At 35.7% G+C, this 12,182-nt stretch overlaps 1 protein-coding gene across 3 annotated transcripts in view; it reads left to right on the top strand.

Annotated features, from left to right (window-relative positions):
* The window catches only part of SEC63 (SEC63 homolog, protein translocation regulator), a 64,566-nt gene that overhangs the window by 47,188 nt on the left and 5,196 nt on the right, over positions 1–12,182 (top strand). Inside the window, exons 12-19 of one of the 3 annotated variants that reach the window (XM_074896121.1) lie at positions 2,170–2,324; positions 4,052–4,199; positions 5,988–6,070; positions 7,727–7,786; positions 8,011–8,172; positions 8,802–8,810; positions 8,885–9,043; positions 9,982–10,083. In XM_074896121.1, coding sequence (XP_074752222.1) covers positions 2,170–2,324; positions 4,052–4,199; positions 5,988–6,070; positions 7,727–7,786; positions 8,011–8,172; positions 8,802–8,810; positions 8,885–9,043; positions 9,982–10,083 — 878 coding nt within the window. Of the gene's footprint in view, positions 1–2,169; positions 2,325–4,051; positions 4,200–5,987; positions 6,071–7,726; positions 7,787–8,010; positions 8,197–8,801; positions 8,811–8,884; positions 9,044–9,981; positions 10,084–12,182 lie in introns of all 3 variants that reach the window. The other 2 variants (XM_074896119.1, XM_074896120.1) reach the window with 2 other exon arrangements.

Below are 12,182 nucleotides of genomic sequence, written 5' to 3'. Positions count from 1 at the left end.
ACTGACTTTAGCAGCAGCCAGAAAAATTAAAAGGGGAGGTGGGAGATAGCATAAAATTTACTTTTCATTTTACCTACTTCGCTGGGAGATTAGTCTTTCCATTACTTTTTATTTTTTTGAAAGGTAGAAGTTACATCTTTGTTACTTACCAATATGTCTAGCTGTATAGTTTCATTCATGTTGTATTTTTCTCTTTGCATTGTGTATAATCTTCACAGTATTTATTAATATACTGGCTTAAAAAAAAAAAGTCCTGCCATGTAATTTGATTTAGTAGTTGATTATGTTTATAGCTTGATGTAATTAATGAAGAAACAGGCCATTTAAAGGGAAGGGGCAGGTGGAGCAGAGGTGACAGTGATCTTTCATGTGCATTTAACATGCCCTAGTAGCTGCTTATAAATTTGCAGCAAGGTAATGGCACAAAGAAAGGAGAAAACATACTGAAGACACCAAATTTAGGGATTAATGGGTCAGATTTATTACCTTTTCGTATTTCCTCTGTAAAAAGTTTTCAAATTAAACTTGCTTTTTAACAAAATATGTGGCCATTGACACTTAAAATAAACATCCAGCAGTATTGGCTTTGATATGCTTTTGATCAGGTGCAGGTGACAGCCTTTCTGCCTTCTCAGACAGGTGTAAGTAAAGCTGCTTTTATCCAGATCTCTAACAGCCTTGATAGTGTGATAAGCTTGATCAGAGCCCTAGCAGAGTGGGCATATTCCTTCTGGCCATCTCTCTAATCAGTCTGGAAGATGCCTCTGTGCCCCTGTTGTAGTGTCCCAAATATACCAATACCAGCCGAATATGTGCACACCAAATACATGTATTTGTATTCATATATATTTGTGTATATACACATAGAGATATTTGTATTCATACTTATTTTTATGTTTATATGCAGAATATACCTGTAACAGTCAAGGTAATCAAAGGTTGATTGTTTCTCAGAAAAGGTTTTAAAGTCTAGGAAAATACATATACTGGTTCTTAAATAGAATGACAGGCAGCATAAATTACAGGTGCCTTTTGTAATACATCTTTAAAATTGCCTTCCGTTCTTTCATATGCCACATGTGAGTTCAGAAAAAGATTTGAGCAGCTTAAATTCCTCTTGGATCTCTGAAGAGATTCTAACTTATTTTTCTGTTTCACGGTAAAGTCTATATAGAGCGACCCAAACATTGCCAATTCTGGACTTGCAGCAACACTTGAGCTGCAGGGGATTTCTGAAATGAGTTTTCTAAACATGGTTTTGAGAAGTCTTATTTATGAATGGATGGTTGTCTAACAAAGTTAAACCACAATATGTGGAAACCTGTCTGCTTTGCTTTTTCATTTGATTGCAGATGTGATGAAGAGTATTAAATGACTGTTTCTTTTTTTAAAAAAATTTGCTCTGTGTGGTTAAGACTTTCTCCTTGTCTGTCTTATAATTGTTTTAATTAGGTAGAGTGTATACCTTTTCTTACTTTAAAATACTAAAGAAATTATAGGTAATTTTTTTTCCTAAAAGTCAAATAGGTGTTTGCCTAGACACCCTTTAGCTTTACTTACAAAAGCCATGCCTTTGATATTTTTATAGCTGTTCTTACTGCCTTCTAACATAATATACATGCTCTGCATAGCTTCAGTTATGCCTACAGTTTTTTCTTGGATGTAATAGGCTGCTATCTTTATGTTCATCTCTGAAGATTAAAATCTTATAAATAATGTGTTGTAAAAGATTGTTTAATGCTAAACTATAATGATATGCTTACAAAGTAAACATGTTATACACATATATATAAAATATACAAACTTAAACAAGTTGGTTTTGATGTTGCTTTTTAAAAAACCTTAAATGGTGGAGTTTTTGTCTATAATAATTGCATAGTTACATTGTGCTGTTGTTCCCTGAGACAATGTTAGATGGAAGTCTTTCCCTTTCTTAGTGTTCAGCTGGGGTAGCCTAAACAGAGGGAAGAAAATGTCTGCTGAGCTATGTGACTGCAGTGAGAGTAAAAAGGCTGCTTCGTTAATTATGCTGAATATTTTAAGATGCCTCTTTCTTTTGCTTGCTTGACTGAAAACAAGGTTTTCTGTAGTCTGTAATACAAGTATACATTGTAAAAGTGTAAGAAGGAAAGAAACTAAAGATTATGTGTGTCTTTCATTCTCCCCAAGAAAGGGAGTTCCGTGCTCCATCTTTGGGATCTTTGGAAAATTGCATGAAGCTTTCCCAGATGACTGTCCAGGGACTTCAGCAGTTCAAGTCTCCCCTTTTGCAGCTGCCTCACATCGAAGAGGACAATCTTAGGCGAGTCTCCAATCATAAAAAGGTATAGAACTACAAATGGTACTTGGTAACTTCTTAAAACACTTTCTCTTACTGCTTTTACCTATTTGCCTACAAGGAAGCAAGGTTATGAATTAACTAATTGAATAAAAATATCTGGAATTCAGCACAATACTTCCTAGATGACCTGTGAGCTTTTTGTTTCTTTAAAGTCCATTGCAGTTAGAAGGTGAGAATTAAGATCAGAGATCTGGTAAGTGTAAAAGAGTGTAAAAGATCAGTCTACGTTAACCTCATATATGGAAGAAACAGTTTCTTTCTTATTACTAGGACTAGTACTATCTCCTATTTAATATATTTTCAGAATGTGGCTGGAATATCCTGCTGGGACTTTTTACTTTTTTGACTTTCTATCATTCTTAATCTAGTTTGATAGAAAATATATTTGGAAGGTAGCACAGAGGAGTTGATAAAAGGAAACAAAAATTTATTACTGTGGGAGGTATTTCAGGTTTTGTGATCCCTTATGTAAAAGCTCTTGCTATGTAGTTGTAGCTGGATAAGTGTTGGTGTTTGTAGAGTTTAAGGACAAAAAAGAGTAGTCTTTTTTTGAATACCTGCATACGTTTCTTCACGCTGTTTCATTCGCTGTCTCTGTATTCAAACCTGCTTGCTTGTTTAACGGCAGTATATCTTCTGGGAATGCCTGGTTAGAAACAAGCAGTTATCTTCCAGTAGAAGCTGTTGACTTTTCACATAGTCTTATTACAATGGTTAATTTAGCTCAATCTTAAAAATATCCTTTTTATTTAGTGGAAGTTTAGCTTTAACTATAGCTTTAGGGGGTGTTTAAATGCTTTGGTGTTAGTGTGAAGATAAAAATACTGCATTTTTCTAATCCCCTTTGAAGATGCTTGTTCATCAAATGGTCAAGTAGTCTTTTCCTTTGGATGAAGTAAAGAATCATTCTCTTACAGGTATCATCAAACGCTTCCTTTTCTTAATCCAGGCCTAAACTACAGGGAGCATACAAAAAAATACATAGTTTTAGATGTATTTTTTTGACATGTGCAGTGTAACTGAGTACAAAAATCAAGAGTTTGGCTATCTCATAGTCCCACCTGTCCCTCTTCTGAAAGAGGGAAGAGACCAATTTATGAGGCTTGTTCGTACAGGATTCCTATGCATTGAGGTCTTGAAAAACACAGTCCCCTAGACTGAAAGAATGATGGCTCTACCTGGTACATGAAACTGGTTTTAATAAAATATGTACATTTATAATAGTGAGGTAATCAGGTATTCAGACAAATCTCTGTGTGTTTTATCCTTTTAGCTCCGCTCTGCAGACCTTAAAATGAGTGGGTTTTAGATTTGTTTGCAGTTCAGTATGGAAAAAAAAAAGTAACTTGTACTTGATTGTTCTTGCTAATATAAATTTCAAAGCACTGAAGTACTCTTATCTAAAGAACTCGATTAGTAAGGTTTCTTGGCTCAGCTTTCTGAAAAAGGTGGATTAAATAATAGTTTTATAAGAAATGTATCCAGTGGTGACATACTAGGGAAGCACTGATGTTCAAAGCAGTACTATTTAGAAGGTTTGAATGCAACCTCTTTGTTTTATTGTTTCTCATCACATATGCTTGCTAGTTTCCTGAAGTATGCTTTTTTTAAAAAAGAACAAATCAAATGGTGTGTATTATCAAGAATTTGTGGACTGTGTTCTCTGCTACCATGTGACTTAATTTTTAATTATTATTTTTTAAAATTCAGTATAAAATCAAAAGTATTCAGGATTTGGTGAGTTTGAAAGGTTCTGATCGTCGCAATTTACTGCACTTCCTAGAAGATAAGAAATATGATGAAGTTATGGCTGTCCTTGGCAGCTTTCCGCATGTCACTATGGATATAAAACCACAGGGTGAGTGGGAGGTCTTTTTGTTTTGTATATGTTGCTCTTCTGACATTTTGATAGTCTGTTGGCAGTAAGATTTTGGAGGACGCTGAAAAATGACTCTCTGTTATTTATGTGGCCTGGAAATGACATACTTTTTTGAGTGGCGGGCTTTTGTACATGAGATTTATAGTCTGAGGAGATAAAGTACATTGAAACATTTCACAGATTCCCAAGCCAGCAGTAGTTTCTCCTACAAGAATTTATCTGATATTTCATCTGTTGATTTAATATTTCATGAGCAATGTGGAATTCTGGTGAAATACCACTTTTATTAGCTATCTTAAAAAGTTGTGCTTATTCCAGAATTTATGTTTGACTTACTTCAGCATGGAGAGTCCTTTGTGAGATTTTGAGTTGGAGACCCTGATGACTAAATATTCATGGGTTCCTTTGTGATAGTTCTTGTATAGTTTTTATATCTGGCAGAATTTGTCCATGCTATGCTTAGCTACCTTTTGTGTATACTGCTTCAATGAATGTATAATGCTCTTCCTCTCTGAAGATTAGGTATATTGTTAAGCAGTTCCTGTTAGGCAGCCTTTCAGTGGAAAGTGAATTGGTTCTGTGGGCTTCTTTCCTTTGTAGAGAAATCTGTGCTAGTAAATGTGAGATATTTGAAAGGTTATTCTAATACTTGTTTCTAATTTATATTGTTAGTTACTGTGGTTACAATGATCAAATTCAGCATGCGGTGTGTTATGTTTGGGTAGCCTAATTTGTAATTTGGCTATGCATAGTCCTTTGAGAGAAGCAAATATTTAATAGTACCTGTTAAGGAAGCAAATGTCTGTTACTCTTGGTGTTTCTAAATGTTGTTTATGTGTGTTTTTAAAAAACAAACAAACTAAAGACTTGTTGTAGCACAGGATTGTACACAGTCCTGTTAATCTGTTTAAGATTCAGTCTTGGAGTATCTTCCTGCATTTTGGCAAGCAACCCTTTTCTGCTTATAGTTTCGTTTGTCACACAGCTGTACTCAGGTGTGGTATGGAGGATTACACAATGCATATACTTTTCTGTTTAGCTCAGTATTACCATTATATAAAATATATATGTAAAACTAGTGAATAGTAAAATAGTAAAACTGCTTTTTTGGGGGGTGGTGGGAGAAACCGTAAATTTCCTACACTGGGATAACTCTATTCCCCCCCAACCTGGGACATTCTCCAGTTTGTAGATTTGACATATAAACTCCTCAGTGGCTTTCCTATGGGTTTTGTTTGATGTTTTAGTTAAAATAATCATTGCTGTTCTTTTATTTTCCTTTGCCTTCTACTTTAAAAAAAAAAAAAATAAAATTAAATGCATGATTGTTAATGTGGCATTGAAATTGAGTTGTTAATCATATGAAAGTCAGGAAAATCAAAGTTATGATTCCCAGAACAAATATAACAGGGTCCCTTTGGTCACGTGTGATATTTCATGTTTCTGAAGTTTTATTCTTTAATATATAATGCACCATATTACAGAGTTATTGTTCCCACAGCAGCTATAACTTTGAATTTTCTAAATTTCATGCAATTAAAATTTCAAACTCAATGTTGCTGTTTTATAGTTTGCTGAATTACCAGCCCTCATAATGATAGTGTATTTGAGGTTGTAAGAGACTTATTTAATAATATTTTGAAATCATTTTTTGTTTAAAATTATGGAATTTTTATGCTTGTATTTAGAAATAGCAGAAACAATGTTTAATGGAAACAAAGGCTTTAAAGAAGTTTAATAAATGTGTTGCTTTTCTTTTCACACTAGTTTTGGATGATGAAGATAGCAACAATATTACAGTAGGTTCTCTTGTCACTGTTCTGGTTACACTAACAAGACAGACCATGGCAGTAAGTATTAAGAATACTTGTTCTTTCAGGGTAACTGCAAGTATGTGCTAATAAACGGGAATTTCTTCTTTGCAAGCTAATATAGTATATTGTAAATATATCTGTAAAATTAAGATTTGAAATTGAGAACTTGTGCTCTTAATCCTCCCTTATGTTTTTGTTTCTGAATGAGAAAGTTTTCCTGGAATCAAACCAAAGTTCAGTCTGACCCATTACAGTTGTCTAGGGAACAGTAAAAGAATATGGCAAGCGATACTGCCCTGAGGTTTGTATGTCAGGAAAAGACACATTCAGAAACTTACTTCTTGAACTAGAATAAAGTATTCACTCAAGTCCTTGGGACAGTGTTTGATTTCACTTTATATGGGCTCATAATGTTACAAATCTCTTGGGTGTTTTAGATGCTTTTATGAAAGAAACTCAGTCCAACAGAATGCAGAATATACATAATATAAAGGAAGTAGACCAGTGCCACATGAAGAAAATGGACTGCTGAATGGGTAGCCATGTGGCATAACCAAAATAATACTATACCCTAGTAGTTAAAACTGTGCTTGTTTTTTAGCTTAAAAACCAGTAATGACTTTCTTTGAACCAAAAAATTTATGCACAGAAACTAAACAAACTAAACCTGACAAAGTCTACAGTGTTATTTTTTGCATCTGTATTATTCAGGTAATTGTCTGTGTAAACAGAAAGTCTGAGCTATGCGTCTAAGGCAAGGCATACAAGCATGAGTACTACAACTGAGCATCTGAGTAGCCATTGTGTAGCCAGTTCATCAGAAAGCAGTCTGTATAAGTACTGTGTGTTCATGCTATGGAATTTCAGAATGCATCATCTCAACAGCTGAGGATGCAGTAGGTAGAAAGTAAAAGCACTGTATTACTATGCTGGATCTTAAAAATGAAGCAAACTGAAAATTGTGAGTATATTGAACTGTACTTGGAAATTAAAACATCTGACAGCATATAGAAAATTCATTTAAGATGCTTTCTATGTGAACTCCACTAGGCAGTCTGGCATTGAAATACATGACCTAAAAACTAGAACTGGCCTTTTATATGATGCCTTTTTTGTGGCGGTAGCTCGTATTTGCTATCTTTATATAAAGACAGCTCCTTATGACTGATTTTTAAATGGTCTACAGTAAGTTTTGAAGAAAGAAATGCATGAACAAATCCCATCTGCATAGAGATGTTCTAGTCTACATAATACTGACATTGTGTTTTGTCTTAACGTTTCATATTTCTGCTTTGATTTGTTGTCCTGTGTCCCTGAGTAGCAGTGCAGCTGTTGAAGTTTTTAATACTCTGGCAACTGGAGCAGAATTTGTACTTTACTACTGCCTGCTTTTGTGATACAGGATTTCTATGCTTTATAAAAGTGGATTATTTGGAACAAGATGACATGTTGTTACTAAATTTCTTTATAATGCTAGTGATGGAAAAAAATACGAGACCAAACGTTTGAAATGGTTTTTAATTTTGATCTGTTAATCCCCTGTAGTGTTTGTCACTGATAAAAGAATTTGCCGTAATGAGTAAAACCTTCAGACCTGATTAAGGTGATTTAGTTTAAGTTCAAATATAAAATAATGATTTGTTCTTTCGGTACAGAGAGGCATTAATAGTTTTCATACCTTTCTCTAACCAGGAAGTGTTTGAAAAGGAACAGTCTATATGTGCAGCAGAAGAGCAACCAACAGAAGATGGGGTAAGCGAAGAATGACTGTTCCTCTTGTTAGCTAAAGAGAACTTTCTTTCAGATCTTGAGTTGCTAATTGTGTACTTCTCAAGCATTTTTTTCAGAAATGCCTATTGAAGTGTCTCTTGAGCTATGCTTTCTAACTGTGGTTCTGTGCTTAAAATGCTTAAAGTACAGTGAATGCCTGAAATTTAATGAACAGAAACAATATTTTAAATACTGCTTTCTTACAGCAAGGAGATGTCAACAAAGTTAAGAGCAAAGGATGGCAGCAAAAGAATAAAGGAACCAAGAAAGCTTCAAAATCAAAGAAAAAGAAGCCACTGAAAAAGAAACCTGTGCCACCTTCATTGCAGCCACCAAAACAGCAGAAGCAAAAACAAGCTAATGGGGTAGCTCATAGATTCATTGATATTTTAGTATTTTGTTGAGTTTATCAGTCCTAATCTGATAGGTTTTTTATATGTCTGTTGCATTCATTCTATGCTTTTCTAAAACATATCTCTTGAAAGAGATTTTTTTTCTTTAGATTTAAAAATTACTGGTAAAATAATCAGGGAACCACCATAGTAATAATGTTTCCACAGTGGCCTGCTGAAAGTTGTGCCCAACTGCTTTAGAAGTCTGACTTCATAGTCCTTTTGTATTAGTTTTTGGTGAATTGTTCTGTACCTTCTAATTTTCCTTTAAAGGAAAAAAAAAATGAAATGAGTCTTTCTTGTGGTAAATTAAGTAGCTTTACTACCTTTATGCTCCCACTGCATGGTGTTTTTTCCACCTCATGGGCTATGTTGTAGGTACTTTTTTATATTTTCTCTAATTTTCTTAGGATTTTTTGAAATGCGACTCCAGAATCAAATACTGTTTTCTCCTATTCATGTTATGGGTGTCATATGGAGAAGGAAAATTGCTTCCTTGCTCCTCTTAGCACATGAGGTGAAAAGGATTAATCTTCACTGTAGGTGTACTGTGTGACACAAGAAGAGTGTAGATCAAAATAGGAAATAGGGGCTATGACCTTAAGGCAGGTGCTGTGAGTGCTGCATACTACAATAATGCAAACAAACTAAGTTAGAACTTTTGGGGTTTTTTTTTCTTTCCCATTAGGAGGTAGTTGCAAAGGAAGAAGAGGAGGACATCTCTGATAAAGGAAGTGAATCTGAAGAAGAAGAAACAAACAGGGACTCTCAGAGTGAAAAAGATGATGGAAGTGACAGAGACTCTGACAGAGAACAAGATGAGAAGCAAAACAAAGATGATGAAGCTGTAAGCCTTACTCTTTCTTGAAGGGTAACGTTGCCTCTGGGGTTGAGAGAAAATGCATTTTAATCCTCTAGCATCCCCTCAGGCTAGGCAACACTAGGATGAAGGAGTAATATCAGTTCTCCAGGGGTTTTCAGTCCTAGTTCCAGCATAAGATCTTTGTCACTGCAAGTCTGTTTCAGAGAGAGCAGTGAAGGATCTTTGCAGCATAGACAGAAAATTCAAAAATGACGAGAAAAACAGCTTAACTTCAGTGAAAGATTGTAATGCTTCTTTCAGCTGAATTTGATTACTAGCTGCTGCAGATTTTGTGAGACAAAGTCTCTCCTTTGAACTTTGTTCTTTATATGCAGTGGCTGTTGCGTACTGCATAATGCATACTGTAAGCATGCAGTAGTTGAATGAACTTGTACACGTGCTCACTAAACTCTAGTAACTTAATTATTAAGTTAGTTGTTTGAAACTGTATTTGTAATTGAGAATTAAGCCTTGTGGTGGTAGATGATTTCTGCCCCACAGGTCTTATAGTGGAGGACTTGAGAGTGACAGCTGGAAGCCCTTTACAGGGTGAGAATAAGCTTCTGATGGGAAATGAATCATGAAGCTTGTGATCAGGACTCTTACAGCTCAGGTAGTGAGTGATTATAGGCAGTGCTGTAGAAGGGAGTTTTGAAGGATGTGTGCAAGCCCCATAGATCTGTGTTGGGTTTTTTGTGGTTTTTTAAATATTTATGTGAATGGTCTCTAGTTTTACTGTTGCTTGATTATTTTTTTTTTTCTTTTAATCATACTGTATAACTTAATCTCTACTGCCTTTTCCTTTTATAATGTGTAGTGTAGCACAACAACTTGTCATACGTATCATTTCTATGGACTAAAATAGTGCTTTTATTGCAAAAGATGGCTAATGCACAGTAACTCTTTAAACTTGTCTTTGGCAGGAGTGGCAAGAATTACAGCAAAGTATACAGAGAAAGGAACGAGCCCTTCTTGAAACAAAGTCAAAGATAACACATCCTGTTTACAGTCTTTTTTTTCCTGAGGTCAGTAATAGAAAACATTACAGTTGTGAAACATGAGAATTAATATAATTCAAATTAATTGCTTTTTTGTATTTTTACTGGGTTTATAAAAAACATCTAACACTTTAAAAAATTGCTAATGTTCATTTTAAAAAGTCTTAATTTATAAAATCCTCTTAAACGCCTTCAGATACTTTCCTAAAAACTTAATGTATTATTCTGACTTGTAAACTATAGAATTTAAGGTTCTTTTTTGATGGCAATAATGCTGAAGGTGCTTTTTGCTGATCTGCTACATATAGATTCCAGAATGAAACCTTTCAGATACATAGAAATCTAATTTATAGTCCTTTTTTTTTTTTTTTTTTTTTTTTGCTATCAAATGTGAAAGCACATCAGTGGCTCTAAATTAGACTTAAGGGTAGAGAGTTACTTGTTCTTTATCTAACTGCAAGTGTCTGTGAGAAGTGGAGGTCCCAATCGCTCTTGTGTTAACAGTAATGACAGGAGACTTTGGGGGTCATTTGGATCAGCTGATTGTTTTGGCTTGCTGCTTGACTTCAAGTCTCAATGCAACAGTGTAGTGGCAACACTGTGTGCAGCTGTGGAAGTTGGAGAGGGTTGGCAAAGCTGTCTTTCTACCAGTGTAGTCTGGAAGTGGTTGAAGCAATTGTGGAACAATCTTTCCTATAGAGCCCAAAAATAGAAGATCAGCTGTGGATGGGTATCAGAGAAAGGGATGTATTTGAGTGGTGACTCAATATAGTAGAGAGGCTGAGGTGTCTCTACAGCAGCCTTTGCTGTTGAAAGTATGTTCCAATATATCAATTGTTACTTACACAAACAACTAACCACTCAACAGGTGTCTGAAAACCCATTACAGCAGTGAAACCTTGAAAAAGATGGGATTTTTCAAAGTGTGTGTGTTTTGTGTTCTGAGCAAGTAAGTTAGGTCTGTGGGAGGCAACCACATTGGAACCAGGAGGAAAGACTATTCGGCCCTGCTTTCTTCCCAGGCCGGTGATTCAGAGGGTTCCTTTGCTTCCCTGCTGTTTGACAAGGCAACTAATCTAGGATCTCTTCTCTCTTGTGCTATCTCCAGTAACAGGGAGGTGGGATGCAAGGCTTATGCTTCCCCTTGTGGTTTAAAGGAGACAACTGAGACAAGGAACAACAGGAAAACATGAGAAAAAAGGAAGACACTGTATATTTGCTACCTCTTTTCAGTTCCCAAGGCTCTTTATGTCTATGCCCTGTAGAGCTTGTTATGTCTATGCCTTTAGAGTGTGTGCAAAATATATTCTGTTGTTCCCATGCTTGTCATCATACTGTTCCTGCTCTTTTTACCTAGTTCTGCCATCATTAGAAAGCAAAGTGTGGGAAGTAAGACCTGTTGCTAAGGAGCCAGACAAGATACACAAGTAAACCAAAGAAATTGTTTTCCTGAAGGCTGGAGCTGAGATTTGTGTGGCCTCATGACATCTAGTTTTGCAATGGCTGATTTTGTTGTGTTTTCCTGACACTGTTAGGTACCTTCCCATCTCTCATTACAGCTTCCAGCAGAACACCAGTGTAATAGAAAAAGGTGTACTGGCATTCTGCTCTTCCAGCTGCCTTAGATCATGTCAAATATGCAGCAGTGTCTTAATACCTTCTTGCTGCAAAGGCAGCTGGCTTTGGTCATCAGTCTAAGCTCAGCCAGTGAGTATGTGCTATGCCCAGTACCACAGGGGTGCCAACTATTTGTTCTTTTTTTACTGTGCTGAGGTTCCTTCAGAGACTTTGCTTGTACAGAGCTGCTTAAGCTGCTGGTGGGTTTTTATCATAAATACACTACTGTGCTAAAAAGAAATAATCTAGGGCTGAGCTGAATGCTTGAACTTGAAAAGATACACGTATTCTCTCATGGTACTGCAGTTGTAAATTTTCCAACCTCACTGATTTCCTGAAAGTTGAATGCAGCTGTACTTGGTGCTGTCTCTGCAGTTGTAAATCAGCTCTATCTGAACATGCTCCAACTTCTGAAGAACAAAATCCATCGTACTCTCTGGGTGGTGTTTTCATCTGTGATTTAGGAGTATTGTGGTCATGGCCAGTGCAGAGATGCAGAGTTAAGGATA

The sequence above is a fragment of the Athene noctua genome, chromosome 1, assembly GCF_965140245.1.
Source record: "Athene noctua chromosome 1, bAthNoc1.hap1.1, whole genome shotgun sequence".
NCBI lineage: Eukaryota > Metazoa > Chordata > Aves > Strigiformes > Strigidae > Athene > Athene noctua.
The sequence above is the reverse complement of the archived record's forward strand: the minus strand, read 5'-3'. Positions and strand labels throughout refer to the sequence as shown.